The sequence below is a fragment of the Pristiophorus japonicus genome, chromosome 10 (genome assembly GCF_044704955.1).
Source record: "Pristiophorus japonicus isolate sPriJap1 chromosome 10, sPriJap1.hap1, whole genome shotgun sequence".
NCBI classification, from domain to species: domain Eukaryota; kingdom Metazoa; phylum Chordata; class Chondrichthyes; family Pristiophoridae; genus Pristiophorus; species Pristiophorus japonicus.
Genome location: NC_091986.1, coordinates 79,659,635 through 79,676,275, shown reverse-complemented (window position 1 = coordinate 79,676,275; position 16,641 = coordinate 79,659,635). Strand labels below are relative to the sequence as shown.

The following is a 16,641-nucleotide window of genomic DNA, read 5'->3' as shown; positions in this document are numbered from 1 at the left end:
CAGAAACATAAAATTCTGACGGGACTGGACAGGTTAGATGCAGGAAGAATGTACCCGATGTTGGGGAAGTCCAGAACCAGGGGTCACAGTCTAAGGATAAGGGGTAAGCCATTTAGGACTGAGATGAGGAGAAACTTCTTCACTCAGAGTTGTTAACCTGTGGAATTCTCTACCGCAGAGTTGGTGATGCCAGTTTGTTGGATATATTCAAGAGGGAGTTAGGTATGACCCTTCCGGCTAGATTAAGGGGTATATAGAGAAAGAAGGAAAAGGGTACTGAGGTGAATGATTAGCCATGATCTTAGTGAATGGGGGTGCAGGATCGAAGGGCCGAATGGCCTACTCCTGCACCTATTTTCTATATTTCTGTGAGAACAAACAAAAAACACTGGAATTGCGCATGAGCTACTACTATTTCGTTAACAGCAGTTGCGTCCTAATTATTCAGGTGGAGAGTTACTTCATTAACGCATGCTGCAGATCCTTATTCAGAAATGGGCCAAGTATCTCAAACATGAAAAAGAAATTATTTTTCTTCAACATTAAAGTACATTCTGTTTAAAACAGATGAATATTTTAAGATAACAGTAGCCCTTCCCTTAAAAAAATGGTATTCTGAAGGGGCTTTATCTATCCAGTGATAGAAGATTACAGCACTGTTTGAGAAAACCAAACTCCTGCTCCTGGAATCAGCATAATGGCCTGGTTTTATTTGGTATTGGTCTAGGAGGAAACATCCTCATCTTCAAATGGGTTTATGGCAACTTCAACACTAATGGCTGGAACAAATAGACAGGAGCTTTTGTTCAATGTTTTAGCTGAAGAATGTGGCCTTCACCCTGCCCAGTCTCCCAGAGTCGAAACGCCAGCTGTGCTACATTGGTTATTGCCTCAAGATGCTCCTTCTATGCTGTACACTGGAGTGTCCTCTGCAGAAGCACCAACAATGCTGCACTCCCTTAGTACTGCCCTGGAGTGTATGTCTAGATTATGTCCTCTTGTCCTGGAGTGTAATTTGAACTGCAGTACAATTGCAAGTCCTCTGAGCTTCCAACAAACACCAGAACACAGTTTTGTGAAATGTTTTTTTTTACAGTCGTCCCCAGTTATATTATGTTATGACAATTATATAACTTATGGAGGGGAAAATTGCGGTCGGAGATTTTCTTCATACGAATGCCTCCGACCCGAAAAAAATCTATGAAAGTACCCAGTGGTCCCAGAGGAACGTAGGATTCCGGTCGGAGGAATAGATTCGCTGTGCAGCACATGGGAAGATGTCTTTCAGGTACGTACGTATGTACGTATGTACATGCTGGAGTCACGTGGGCCTGGACCAGCAATCACTAAGTAATATTCTCATTGATAAAAATGAGAGCTCCGTTTGCACAGACTCCTATTACTATCAATGAGAAAACCCCCTTAAAAACACCGAAACATAGCATAATAAACAAACCACCTCACATATTTAAAATTAATTGAAATTAAAAATAATTAAATGTTTTAGAAAAAAACATTTAAAACATTTTTTTAATGTGCTTTAATTGGGTTAAAAATAAACTTACCTTAATGGACAGTTTTTAATATAAAAATGAGCATTTAAATTTAATATTTATATGTTTTAAAAGTGTTACGCTGATAAAAGTAGACTATACACCTGTTTTTACCAGACATAAAAGTTTGAAGGACATTCGCTGGACAAGAGTTGGGCAAATAGCCCAATCTCTCCTGCGCGGACGTCCTTCCCCCGGGGATGCGGACAATCTGTCTAGAGAAATCTTGACAGATCGGAAGCATCAGTTTTCGGCGCATGTGCATCGTATCCCGAAAATCGGCTTTTGCAAGGCCTCGCCCTGGTCTGTGCGCACTTCGTATGCGCCCGGCGAGGCCGGGATTTTCGACCTATGATGTCTTGTTAACTTTTCCCTACCGCGCAACGATTATTTGGGTTAGGTCGCTTTTCTTAAATGATTTCAGACCCATATCCACTTCCAATAATATCATATATATATATATTTTATTTTAGGTATTCCTATCCACCAACTCATGATTGTTAATCTTCAGAAGTATTTTGAGCACTGAAAAGCCCAGCAATATGCAGCAGTTAGAAGTGCTATGAAATGACAATGATCAAAGGAACCGACATACTAGTTTCTTGTTCAGCACGGGAAAGGTTTGAATTTGTTCACGGCTCAGTGACAGGTGTTACTGAAAAAATTCACGCCTCAAAACTTCACTGTAGACTAGAAAATGGTTCTCTCTGTTTTAGCCCTACGTGTTGCTTCCTGAATTTGACACGCTTGCAGTCCAGTCTGAGGTCATGTCACTAAATGTGGTCTATGGAGCTTCTCTGAGAAGCAGTGGGACACTTGACATTAGTGACATCATTGGCATTTTCTACTAAAATTAGTGTATGTGGCTAAAACAGTGTTGCTGTAGCCATGCCTATATCTAGTCAGCGATTTCTGTTGGACGACACGGAGATAGATAAGACAGGATGCAGGGGAACCAATTGAAGGGGCCTTCATAAACAGATACATGGAAACATAGGAACTGTAGTAAGCCATTCAGTTGCTGGAACCAGCTCCATCATTCAATTAAATCATGGCTGATCTGTACCCAACTTAATTTACCTACCATTTACCCAATAAAAATCTTTCGATCTCAGTCTTGAAAATTTCAATTGGCCTAGCATCCACAACCTTTTTGGGGAGCGAGTTCCAGAGTTCCACTACCCTTTGTTTGAAAAAGTGCTTTCTGATTGTGCTAAGATTGTGTTCCTTTCGGGGAGCAGCGGTGACCTATAAAGGCCCAGTGGCGGCCTATAAAGGCCCAGCAGCAGTTCGGGGTCGGCGGCAGTCAGGGAGCAGCGGTCGTCGTCGGAGCAGCGGTGGCCTATAAAGGCCCAGTGGCAGTCCGGGGTCAGCGGCAGTCGGGGAGCAGCGGCCATCGGAGGGGCAGCAAGCTGCAGCAGGGTCAAAAGTAAGAAAGAAGTAAAAAGTAATCGAAGTGTGACGTCACAGCCAAGAGGGTAAATGATTGGCTGGTTGATTGGTGAGTAGCTTTATTTTTCTTTATCTTTTCATAGCAGTAAGAAACCTGGTCATTGTTGCCAAATTAAGTAATTTAAAGAGTTAAGTCATGGCAGGAGAGCCCAGACCTGTGTCATGCTCCTCCTGTGCTATGCGGGAAATAAGGAATGCTTCTAGTGTCCCTATGTGTGTGGGAAGTGTATCCAGCTGCAACTCCTGACAGACCGCTTTGCAGCACTGGAGCTGCGCATGGATTCACTCTGGAGCATCCGCGATGCTGAGTATGTCGTGAATAGCATGGTTAGTGAGTTGGTCACACCGCAGGTAAAGGTTACACAGGCAGATAGGGAATGAGTGACCATCAGGAAGAGCAGTGGAAGGAAGGTAGTGCAGGGGTCCCCTGTGGTTGACTCCCTCCAAAACAGATATACCACTTTGGGTACTGTTGGGGGAGATGGCTCATCAGGGGAAGGCAGCAGCAGCCAAGTTCATGGCACCATGGGTGGCTCTGCTGTGCAGGAGGGCAGGAAAAAGAGTGGAAGAGCTATAGTTGTAGGGGATTCTATTATAAGGGGAATAGATAGGCATTTCTGCGGCTGCAAACGAGCCTCCAGGGTGGTATGATGCAAGGGTCAAAGATGTCTTGGAGCGGCTGCAGGGCATTCTGTATGGGAGTGTCAACAGCCAGCGGTCATGGTACATATAGGTACCAACGATATAGGTAAAAAGCGGGATGAGGGCCTACAAGCTGAATTTGGGGAGCTAGGAGTTAAATTAAAAAGTTGGACCTCAAAGGTAGTAATCTCGGGATTGCTACCAGTGCCACGTGCTAGTCAGAGTAGGAATAGCAGGATAGTTTAGATGAATATGTGGCTTGAGGAATGGTGCAAGAGGGAGGGATTCAAATTCCTGGGACATTGGAACTGGTTCTGGGGGAGGTGGGACCAGTCCAAACCGGACGGTCTGCACCTGGGCAGGACTGGAACCATTGTCCTAGTGGGGGGGTGTTTGCTAGTGCTGTTGGGGAGGATTTAAACTAATAGAACAGGGGGATGGGAACCTATGCAGGGAGACAGAGGGAAGTAAAATGGGGTCAGAAGCAAAAAGGTAGAAAGGAGATAAGTAAAAGTGGAGGGTAGAGAAATTAAAGGCAAAAATCAAAAAGAGCCACATTACAACATAATTCTAAAAGAACAAAGAGTGTTAAAAAAACAAGTCTGAAGGCTCTGTGTCTCAATGTGAGGAAATGCACTATAGCAAGAGTCTGGGAGAAAACAAAAGGAAGGACTCTACTGGTAACTCGGAGCACGACATCTATCCTCAAATGGACCCACTATGCAAGCTCTGGAAATGTCCAGTTTAGTGCATTGAGAAGTTGATTGATCACCAATATGGTAAGTCTTCCCGAGAATAGTTTTGTTGGGCGCAATCCAATAATCTCGGGAACAGATGCAAGAACTCAGTGTCTCTCCCAGCCTGAATAATCCATTGCCCTGTGACGAGAATTATTTTTGTTCAAGTTTCTTAGAACTTTCATTTTGTTTTGATTCCATTATCTTATTAATTCTATGCTGCAGTCAGTACAAATTTGGTAATTAGGGAAACACCATTTGAACAATTCTCATGTCTATTCTGAGCAACTAATACTGATCACATTCTTACCTGCCGAACAACCTGTGAATCACGGCTACCTGCATTTAAGTCCTGGATGATGCAAGAATGATGTAGAGATAATGGTTTTGAGTAGACCCAGTGTACCACCATCTGTTAACCACTGTTAAATACAAGTAGGTCCTCTCAGTCTCTATGTAACAGTCTTGTTTAGTTTGATTTATTTTATCGCCGACCCCCCCGACCTAGCACCTGAGCAGTAGCGGAGCATGAAAGAGCGAACAGCCAGCCACGGCAGGGAGCAGCACGAGCAGCTCAGAGAGGGCGACAAAGGAGAACATTCGACATCACAGGAAGGCAGGGAAGTGATTGGTTGGTGAGTTTCTCTCTCTCTTTTCTTGCTTTAAATTAAGGGCCTTAAATTAGGGGCCGGGATTAATAACTAAAAACTAAATCTAATTAATTAATGGCAGGGCAGATGATCCGTCACTGCTGCAACATGTGGAAGCTGGTGGACGCCATTGCGGTTCACGGCTACCACATCTGCAGCAAATGTCTGCAGCACGAGGAACTTCGGCTCAGTGTTGATGAGCTGGAATCTGAGCTGCAGGTGCTGTGACAAATCAAGGAGGGGGTAGAGTTACCTGGATGCTGCGATCCAGAAGCTAGTCACACCAATTAAATTAATCAATTCAAATTCAATCTGTGGTCAGGGACAGATGGGTATGACTGTCAGTGAGGAAGATATGGGGACTGTCAGTCCCGCCATCCAGCGGGACTGACATATCAAGAAAGACTGGATCAACTGGGCTTGTATTCACTGGAGTTCAGAAGAATGAGAGGGGACCTCATAGAAACGTTTAAAATTCTGATGGGTTTAGACAGGTTAGATGCAGGAAGAATGTTCCCAATGTTAGGGAAGTCCAGAACCAGGGGTCACAGTCTAAGGATAAGGGGTAAGCCATTTAGGACCGAGATGAGGAGAAACTTCTTCACCCAGAGAGTGGTGAACCTGTGGAATTCTCTACCACAGAAAGTTGTTGAGGCCAATTCACTAAAATATATTCAAAAAGGAGTTAGATGTAGTCCTTACTACTAGGGGGATCAAGGGGTATGGCGAGAAAGCAGGAATGGGGTACTGAAGTTGCATGTTCAGCCATGAACTCATTGAACGGCAGTGCATGCTCGAAGGGCCGAATGGCCTACTCCTGCACCTATTTTCTATGACTCAGGATGTAGTGATGGAGGAACCTCAGCCCTTGCTCTTGTACAACAGGTTCGAGGCTCTTGCTCCCTGCGTGGACAAGAGCAGGGACTGCAGGGAGGATGAGCAAACTGACCACAGCACCGTGGTACAAGGGGCCATTCAAGTGGGGGGGGGGGGGAAAAAAGAGTAAAAACAAACGTTGCAGTGGTAGGGGACAGATAAGGTTCTCTGCAGCAGAGAGCGTGAGTCCCAAAGGCTGTGTTGCCTGCCCGGTGCCGGGGTTAAGGACATCTCCTCAGGGCTGGAGAGGAACTTGGAATGGGAGGGAGAAGATCCAGTTGTCATGCTCCACATGGGTACCAATGACATAGAAAGGACAAAGAAAGAGGTTCAGCTGAACGACTATGAGCAGCTAGGGGATAAATTAAAAAGCAGAACCACAAAGATAATAATCTCTGGATTACTACCTGAGCCACAAGCAAATTTGCATAAGGTAAATAAGATCAGAGAGTTAAACATGTGGCTCAAAGACTGGTGTGGGAGAAATGGGTTTTGGTTCGTTGGACACTGGCACCAGTTCTGGGGCAAGAGGGCTGTTCCGTTCGGATGGGCACCACTTAAGACTGTGCTGGGACTCGGGTCCTGGCGAATCCAATAACTAGGACTGTAGAGAAGGCTTTAAACTAATTAGTGGGGGAGGATCCAGATGAGCAACAATTTTAAAAGTCAAAGAATAAGGAGAAGGCAATAGAGCAGGGTAGCACTGGGGAAAATGAAAATCAGAATGTGCCAGGAAGGGACAGAATGTATAAACATAAAGATGAAACAGAAAGTGTGGCCAAAGCAGGAAAAAAAAAAGGTAAAAATACAAATTTAAAAGCTCTTTATCTGTATACACGTTGCATTCGTAACAAAATAGATGAGTTGACAGCACAAATAGATACAAATGGGTATGATCAGATAGCCATTACAGAGACGTGGTTGCAAGGTGACCAGGACTGGGAACTAAATATTCAGGGATATTTGACAATTCAGAAGGACAGACAGAAAGGAAAAGGAGGTGGGATAGCGCTGTTAATAAAAGGATGAGATCAGTGCGTTAGTGAAAAATGATATTGGCTTAGAAGTTCAAGATGTTGAATCAGTTTGGGTGGAGATAAGGAATAAGAAGGGGAAAAAGTCATTGGTGAGCGTAGTCTATAGGCCCCCTAACAGTAGCTACACTGTTGGACAGAGTATAAATCAAGAAATAATGGAGGCTTGTAAAAAAGGAACAGCAAAAATCACGGGTGACTTTAACCTTCATATTGATTGGACAAAGCAAATTGGCCAGGGTAGGCTTGAGGAAGAGTTCATAGAGTGTAGCCGGGATAGTTTCCTGGAACAGTATGTTGCGGAACCAACCAGGGAGCAGGCTATCTTAGATCTGGTACTGTGTAATGAGACAGGATTAATAAATGATCTCCGAGTAAAGGATCCTCGAGGAATGAGTGACCATAACAAGGTTAAATTTCAAATTCAGTTGAAGGGTGAGAAAGTTGGATCTCAAACCAGTTTCCTAAGCTTAAATAAAGAAAACTACAAAGGTACAAAAGGCAGAGTTGGCTAAAGTGAACTGGGAAAATACACTAAAGTATAGGACAGTTGATGTGCAGTGGTAGACATTTAAGGAAATGTTTCATAACTCACAACAAAAATATATCCCAATGAGAAGGAAAGACTGTAAGAGAAGGGATAACCATCCGTGGCTAACTAAGGAAATAAGGGATGGTATCAAACTGAAAACAAGGGCAAACAATGTGGCTAAGATTAGTGGGAGGCCAGAGGATTGGGAAACGTTTAAAAGTCAGCAAAGAACGACAAAAAAAAAATGGGGGGGTGGGTGGGGAAGATAGATGATGAAAGTAAACTAGCATGAAATATAAAAACAGATAGTAAGAGTTTCTACAGGTACATAAAAAGGAAAAAGAGTGGCTAAAATAAATATTGGTCCCCTAGAGGATGAAACTTGGGAATTAATAATGGTGAACAGGGAAATGGCAGAGACACTGAACAAATATTTTGCATCGGTCTTCACGGTAGAAGACACTAAAAACATTCCAATAGTGGATAATCAAGGGGCTATAGGGAGGGAGGAACTTAATACAATCACTATCACTATCACTAAAGTAGTAGTACTCGGTAAAATAATGGGACTAAAGGTGGACAAGTCCCCAGACTTGATGGCTTACATCCTCGGGTCTTAAAAGAATTGGCAGAATTGAAGAAATAGTGGGTGCATTGGTTGGAATCTACCAAAATTCCCTTGATTATGGGGCGGTCCCAGCGGATTGGAAAACCGCTTGTGTAGCACCCCTATTTAAAAAAGGAGGCAGACAAAATGCAGGAAACTATAGACCAGTTAGCCTAACATCTGTCGTTGGGAAAATGCTGAAGTCCATTGTTAAGGAAACAGTAGCGGGACATTTGGAAAGGCATGATTCAATCAAGCAGAGTCAGCATGGTTTTATGAAAGGGAAATCATATTTGACAAATTTGCTGGAGTTCTCTGAATATGTAACGAGCAGGGTAGATCAGGGGGAACCAGTGGATGTGGTGTATTTGGATTTCCAGAAGGCATTCAATAAGATGCCACATAAAAGGTTACTGCGCAAAATAAAAGTTCACGGGGTTGGGGGTAATATATTAGCATGGATAGAGGATTGGCTGGCTAACTAACAGAAAACAGAGAGTCGGGATAAATGGGTCATTTTCTGGTTGGCAAACATTAACTAGTGGGGTGCTGCAGGGATCGGTGCTGGGGCCTCAACTATTTACAATCTATATTAATGACCGAGTGTAATGTAGCCAAGTTTGCTGATAATACAAAGATGAGTGGCAGAAAAAATAGAAAAGCAAATTATAATTCAAATGGAGAAAAATTGCAAAGTGCTGCAGTACAGAGGGAGCTGGGGGTCCTTGTGTATGAAACACAAAAAGTTAGTATGCAGGTACAGCTAGTAATCAGGAAGGCAAATGGAATGTTGGCCTTTATTGCAAGGGGGACAGAGTATAACAGAGAAGTCCTGCTACAACTGTACAGGGTATTGGTGAGGCTACACCTGGAGTACTGTGTGCAGTTTTGGTCTCCGTATTTCAGGAAGGAAATATTTTCATTGGAAATAGGTTCACTAGGTTGATTCTGGAGATGAGAGGGTTGACTTATGAAGATAGGTTGAGTAGGTTGGGCCAATACTCACTGGAGTTCAGAAGGAGAAGTGATCTTATCGAAACATATAAGATAATGAGGTGGCTCATTATTTCCACTCATGGGAAACTAAAACTAGGGGACATAAGGGGCCACCCATTTAAAACTGAGATGAAGAGGAATTTCTTCTCTCAGAGGGTTGTATATCTATGGAATTCTCTGCCCCAGAGAGCTGTAGAGGCGGTGTCATTGAATATATTTAAGGCAGAGATAGACAGATTTTTGAGCGATAAGGGAATAAAGGATTATGGGGAGTGGCAAGGAAGTGGAGCCGAGTCCGTGATCAGATCAGCCATGATCTTCTTAAATGGCGGAGCAGGTTCGAGGGGCCAGATGGCTTACCCCTGCTCCTATTTCTTATGTTCTTATCTGATCACCAACCTGGCAACAAGAATGTGGTTGCGAGAGAGACCAGAGTTCGGCAAGCTCCTTCTGTAGCAACTTACTGGGTTTGAATGACTAAATGAAGACCTCATCCAGCTAGCATGGGAGCATTAGGAAGACAAGTAGGCCATTCAGCCCCTCACACTTGCTTTTCCATTCAATTAGATCATGGCTGATCTGTACCTCAACTCCATTTACCCACCCGTGCTCTCTTGATAGATTTTTGTTAGGTCAGACTCTGTCTAGTAAATTCCAATTGTCCCAGCATCCACAGCCTTTTATGGGAGAATTTTCTAAATTTCGACTATTCTTGTGTGGAAAAAGTGCTTCCTGATTTCACTCCTGAATTTTAAGATTGTGTCCCCTTGTTCTGGGTTCCCCAGAGGAAATAGTTTTTCTGTACCTGCCCTATCAAATCCCATAACATTTTAAACACCTCTCAATGTTCTATACTCAAGTTAAGCTTACGCAACCCGTCCTCATAACTTAACACTTTTAGCCCCAGCATCATTCTGTTGAATCTACAATGTACCCCCTCCAAGGCCAATATATACTTCAAGAGGTGCAATGCCAAAACTCAACCCAGTAGGCACCATTATTTTCTCCAAATCATTACGGCACCAAAGTAGAAGAGACGATAAAAGCTTGCCTGCTCTAATTATATTGTGTCCCTGGGCTAGAATCTGTGGGCCCAAGTTTCGGCCTCAGTTGCTCCTGATTTTTTGGAGCAACTGGTGTAGAACAGAGTATCTTAGAAATTCAAATTCTCGGCATTTAGTTTGCTCCAGTTCTAGTTAGTTAGAACAGTTTCACTTTGGAACAGAATTTTTTTTTCCAAAAGGGGGCGTGTCCGGTCACTTACGCCTGTTTTCAAAGTTTCGGCAGTGAAAACTTACTCCAAACTAACTTAGAATGGAGTAAGTGAAGATTTTTGTACGCTCGAAAAAACCTTGTCTACACTTTTAAAAAAAAAATCAGGCGTAGGTTACAAATCAGGCGCAGGGAATGGGGGGGGTTTAAAAGGGAAGTTTACAAACATTAAACACTTCAGTTTTACAAATAAAGAGCCATCATCAATAATAAATGATAAAAAAATCAATAAATCAACCAATAAATCAATCAAAAAAAATTTATAAAAAATCAATAAAACAAAACATTTTCTACTTACCGACTGCAGCACCGGGAGCCCTCCAACAGCGTGCTAGGATGCCCCAGTGTGTCTCTGTCAGTGTCTCTATCTGTCTGTGTGTGTCTCTCACTCTCTGTCTGTCAGTATCTGTGTTTCTGACAGCAAGAGGAGGGGGGTAAAGGGAGAGAGGGGAGCAGGGGGAGGGAGGGAGGGAAGGGGGAGGAATGGGGGAGAATGAGGAGGGGGGGGAGGAGAAGGGGAAGAGGGGGGGAGGAGAAGGGGAAGAGGGGGGGAAGGAGAAGGGGAAGGGGGGGGAAGGAGAAGGGGAAGGAGAAGGGGAAGGGGGGGAAGGAGAAGGGGAAGGGGGGGAGAAAGGGAAAGAGAAGAGGGGAGAGAGAAGGGGAAAGAGGAGGGGGGGCGGGAAGAAGGGGAAGGAGAGGGGGGGGGAAGAAGAGGGGGGGGGAAAAGAGAAGGAGAAGGGGTGGTGAAAGGAGAAGGGGTGGGGGGGGGGGGGGGAGAAAGGAGAAGCGGGAGGGAGGCTGAACAGGCAGGGCCCGTCCCCAGCACCAGATTTACAGGTAGGTGGCGTTGGGTCGGGTCGGGTCCAGTCCGGGGTCGGGATCATGGGTCGGGTCGGCTCGGAGGGGTGAGGAGGGAGGTCGGGTTGGTTCTGGTAGGGGGGTGGGGGGAGGGAGGGAGCGCGGGTCGGGTCGGTTCCGTTCGGGTGGGGGGGGCGGATCGGGTCGGTGCGTGTCGAGGGCAGGGGGAGGGAGGTCAGGTTGGGTCGGGTCGGGTCCAGTCCGGGTGGCGGGGGGGGGCGGGGGTGGGGGTCAGGAGCGCGAGTCGGGTCGGGGGGTGGTGAGAGGGAGGGAGGGTCGGGTCCAGTCCGAGGGGTTGGAGTTGGGTCGGGTCTGGGAGGTGAGGGGAAGCGGGAGTCGCGTCGGGTCGGGAGGAAGCAGGAGCTGGGCGTGGGAGGCAGCCTTATGCACGCAGCCCCAGTGAGGCCATTCGGACAGGGCTTGGGGCTGCGTGCTTCGGGCCCCTCCCACACCGTTTTGGGCGCCTGGAGCTACTGCACATGCGCGCCCACTGTAGCGCGCATGTGCAGAGGTCCCGGCACTGTTTTCAGCGCAGGGACCTGGCTCCGCCCCCCACAGCTCGTGCTGCACCGCGCCCGGCTCCAGAGGACCAGCAGGGAGCCGGAGAATCTGTAAGTTTTTTTTAGGCGCACTTTGTGGCGCAAAAAACGGGTGTCCAGGTGAGGGCTGCGCCGTTCTAGGCGTGGCCCGAAACTTGGGCCCGAGACCCTGCTTGAATGCCACAGTACCAAGCTCTAGATTTTGTAGGTATCAATGAAGCAGGATACTCAGGGCTAGAAATTTATCATATTACTGCTGTATTAGGGAAAAGTGCCCCTCACTGGGTTAGGTGAAAACATTTTTGTAGAGGCATTTATTGCTTTATGCATTTGTCCTGCTAAATACATGAGAAATAGCACTCTGAGGCTTTGAGAATAGTTTTTTTTGTGCCCAAATTGGGCAGTTTTGCCAGATTAGTCAAGAATGACAACTGTTCTGGAAAAGTTGGCCTCGCTGAGTTTGCACACAAGGAATCTACTGGAATAGAATCATCAAGAAATAATGCAACATTTAAGAGAACTAAAAAATGTACTTGCCTCTCCTAAAACCCAGTAAATAGTGCATGGCCTGGCTCTTTTTATAGAATAAAAAGTGGTGCTAGGAGCTTGGAGAATCAGATTCTTGGTCTTTACACAGAGCAAGAGCAGGAGCAGGGAGTCACTTAAAGGGGATGATTGTTTCGATGGCACCAGGACAAACAAAAATATAAAATCAATATTGGACACATTCCTACTGGATGGGAGGGATGCTTGAATGACAAAGACTATTTAATTTCTGAAAGATCAGTGGAAAACCTCGAATCACTGGCAACAATGCTGTTCTTTCAGAATTACAGTAACAGACTTGATCCTTCACAGATACATCCTGGGTTACTATACATCATATCAAAATAACACACCTGAGGGCTCTGCCCATAGTCTCGTAGTTCATGTCTGGCTTATTTTTGTGTTTGCCCCAGAGTCTGGACACAGCTTTTGAGTCAACCAGTTTGAAGATGCCCTTCTCTCTCTCAGTCCATTTGATGTACCGGGGACATGTACTCTTGTCCTGAAGCAAAGCCAGCAAGAACTCCCAGAGGTAGATTGTGTTTCCTGCAATGATTTAACAACAAGGTCAGAATTTCACACTAAGAGAAAGCTGTCCATATAATGAACTACTGTGAAGTGTAGCACATGTGGCAGCCATTTTATGGGACGAACTATTTATACTGCATCTTATTTTTGACAACAGCTGGGGAGTGGAGGGGGGTGGGAGAGAGAGAGGGAAAGAGAGAGAGAGAGAGGGAAAGAGAGAGAGGGATAAGAGAGAGAGAGAGAGAGAGAGAGAGAGAGAGAGAGAGAGATAGGAGAGAGGAGGAGAGAGGAGAGAGAGGAGGAGAGAGAGAGAGAGAGAGAGAGAGAGAGAGAGAGAGAGAGAGAGAGATAGGAAAGAGAGAGAGAGAGAGAGAGAGAGAGAGAGAGAGAGAGAGAGCGAGGAAGAGAGAGAGAGAGAGAGAGCGCGAGAGAGCGAGCGAGAGAGCGAGAGAGCGAGCGAGCGAGCGAGCGAGAGCGAGAGAGAGAGAGAGAGAGAGACTACAAAGGACATCATTGGAGTGGCTGATATCCAGAAATCATGACACTGTCACTAGTGACTTCATACCCAATAAACCTGTTAACAATCCGTGCACAATAATCCATCTATGGTGGTGGTGGAGGCAGGAAGGATGCACTTGCGCTGGGGTAAAGCACTTCAGCTGAGGCGGGCATGTACTCGGACTGGGGTAAGGCACTTTGTCTAGGGGAGGCATGCACTTGGACAGAGGGTTAAAAGGAAACTAGAGCAATTACCCATGGTCAGCATTTCTGCCTCCTGGGATTCCTCAGAAAAATTCTGAGATAACCTTCCACCCCTCTGACTAAATTAACACCATCTCTTTCCTATTTCAACACCACGCTGAATCTGGGGCTGTCAACGGTTGAAGTGCTGTAATGTAAAGCGTGCACTCACCTCCAGTCTACTGGAGGCCAGAAGGATTTAAAGGAAAAAGTCTTGAGAAGGCGTCAATGAAGTTTCCTCTTGAATGTACCAGTACTAAAATAATTCACTTCAGTATTAACTTCCAGAAGCAAACTCTTGTAAAGCACATCTCTGGAGCCTGGATAGGTCGACATTTTTGATCAATTGGACATGCTCCACTGACACCGGGTAGGGAGCGATCGCAGGAACTCAATTACCCATTCTGTTCCACGTTCTCAGTTTGACACTGCTACCGATGACCTATTTTTAACCAGAGATGTGCTTTGCGAGGCTCCATCGTTGCCAAACCCCAGTACAGCATGTCCACTTTTACAGCACTTCAGCAGGTTAGACACCATTGAGGAATGGAGTGCCAGAATTGAGCATTAAAAAGGTTATGGGATACAGCACAAATTTCCTCAAAAGCATTCCCCCGAATCAGATTTTATACTGCACCCATATGCTTGAGGAGCTCGGAACACACTAACTTAACAAGGAATTTGTAAAAATGAGGTACAATTAATCTGCGAGAGATAAACCAAGAAAATGCAACTGCACCTGTGGGATGGGATGTCCTATCCAGAAGTTAGCTTTCTTTTAATTTTAACGGTTAACAAAAAAAAAAGCACTGAAGTGTGAGAAAATCAACTCGCAAAATATACTGAGGTGCAAAAGAATAAAGCAATGTGTCACTGATTCTACTTACGAAAGTGCGAGTTGTTATTGTTTCAGAAGAGTTTAACCATCTTGAGTCAAAGATGATGTGTTGACAGGTGTGCATTATGTTGCGTGTCTCCAGTGATTAATGCCCTTACCATGTACATCTGTTATTGTCATTGTGTGCGGAAATGCCAGATGTGGTGAAATTATCAATTGCAATCATATGAAATACTGATAGAAAACGTGAGGAAAGAAGTTGAGTGTTAAAATTAATATTTAAAGTTTGTGTTGACTGCTGATTGTTTTAATCAGTCAATTTTAGAAGCAATGCATGTGCATCATGAAGTCTTTTTTCGGACCCTTCAGCCTCTCTTCCCAAGAGTTTTGGTGAGGAATGTAAATATATCAGGAGACTGCCAATAAACCATAATCTGGGTTTAATGGTGCTCCACCCAGAGGCTGCTCGACAAATTTACCATCTGTTGCAACCTTCAACTAGAATCTTTAAAAAAATATAAACTCCATGTTTCTGAACATGATATTTTTTGTATTAGATTACCTTTGCCGTCTTTGCTTTTCCTTTTCACAGGGAAGTCTGGATTTGTCACCGGTGAGACCGGACGGGGAGCTTTGGGTTTCCGCCCTGGAAGCAAACCATTTAAAGTTTCAAATTACATTACCATTATTTATTTGGGATTGTTGCAAATAAGGTTTGACTAAAATAAAAAACAGCAATTGTAACATACTAAAATCATACAACACAGAAGGAGGCCATCCAGCCCATTGTGCGAATGAAAGAGTTATCCTATTAGTCTCACTTCAATTCTCTTTCCCTGTAGTCCTGCAAATTTTACCTTTTCAAGTATTTATCCAATTCCCTTTTGAAAGTTACTATTGAATTTGTTTCCACCATCCTTTCAGGCAGCGCATTCCAGATCATTATAACTCGCTGTGTAAAAATGTTTTCCTTATCTCCCATGTTAGAATCATAGATTACTACAGCACCGAAGGGGGCCATTCAGCCCATCAAGTCTGCGCTGGCTCTTCTGAAGAGCCATCCAATTAGTCCCACTTCCCCGCTCTTTCCCCATATCCCTCCAATTTTTTCCCCTTCAAGTATTTATTTTCTTCCTTTTGAGGGCTATTATGGAGTCTGTATCCACCACCCTATTGGGTAGTGCATTCCAAATACTAACTGTTTGTTGCGTTAAAAAGTTTTTTTCTTATATCGCCTCTGGTTCTTTTGACAATCACCTTAAATCTGTGCTCTCTGGTTATTGACACTTCAGCCATTGGAAACAGTTACTTTTTATTTACTTTATCTTAATCCTTCATGATTTTAAACACCTCCATCAAATTTTCTCTTAGCCTTCTCTGTTCCAAGGAGAACCCCCCCCAAGCTTAAGAACATGAGAAATAGGAGCAGGAATAGGCCATACGGCCCCTCGAGCCTGCTCCGCCATTCAATAAGATCATGGCTGATCATTGATCTCAACTCCACTTTCCCACCCGATCTCCATATTCCTTGATTCCCCTAGACTCCAAAAAGCTATCTCAGCCTTAAATATATTCAGACTCCACATCCACAGTCCTCTGGAGCAGCGAATTCCGAAGATTCCCAACCCTCAGTGAAGAAATTCCCCCTCATCTCGGTCTTAAATGGCCTACCCCTTATCCTGAGACTGTGCCCCCTAGGTCTAGACACTCCTGTCGGGGGAAACAACCTCTCAGCATCTACCCGGTTAATCCCCTTCAGAATCTTGTATATTTCAATGAGATTACCTCTCATTCTTCTAAACTCGAGAGAGTAGAGGCCCATTCTACACAATCGCTCATCATAAGACAGCCCTCTCATCCTAGGAATCAATCTAGTGAACCGTCGTTCCAAGGCAAGTATATCCTTCCTTAGATAAGGAGACACAGTACTCCAGGTGTGGTCTCCAAGGCCTTGTACAATTGTGTAGCTTCTGTAGTCTATCCTCAAAACTGCATTCCCTTATCTCTGGAACCATTCCAGTAAATCTCTTTTCTGTGCCCGCTCCAAAGGCTTCATCTCCTTCCTAAAAAGTGTGGTGCCTAGAATTGGACACAATACTCCAGCTGGGACCGAACTAGTGTTTAATATAGGTTTAGTACATTTTCCTGGCTTTTGTACTCTATGCCTCCTTTTATAAAGCCCAGGATCCCATGGGCTAGACTTTCACAAGAGCCCCTCAATGCCCAATTACCCGCCCAGA

At 44.7% G+C, this 16,641-nt stretch overlaps 1 protein-coding gene across 8 annotated transcripts in view; it reads right to left on the bottom strand.

The window, feature by feature from the left end:
• The window catches only part of LOC139275011 (ETS-related transcription factor Elf-1-like), a 256,795-nt gene that overhangs the window by 24,382 nt on the left and 215,772 nt on the right, over positions 1–16,641 (bottom strand). For all 8 annotated transcript variants that reach the window (XM_070891865.1, XM_070891871.1, XM_070891868.1 and 5 more), the window contains 2 exons: positions 14,964–15,047; positions 12,648–12,840 (listed from right to left, as the gene is read on the bottom strand). In XM_070891865.1, coding sequence (XP_070747966.1) covers positions 12,648–12,840; positions 14,964–15,047 — 277 coding nt within the window. The remainder of the gene's footprint in view (positions 1–12,647; positions 12,841–14,963; positions 15,048–16,641) is intronic.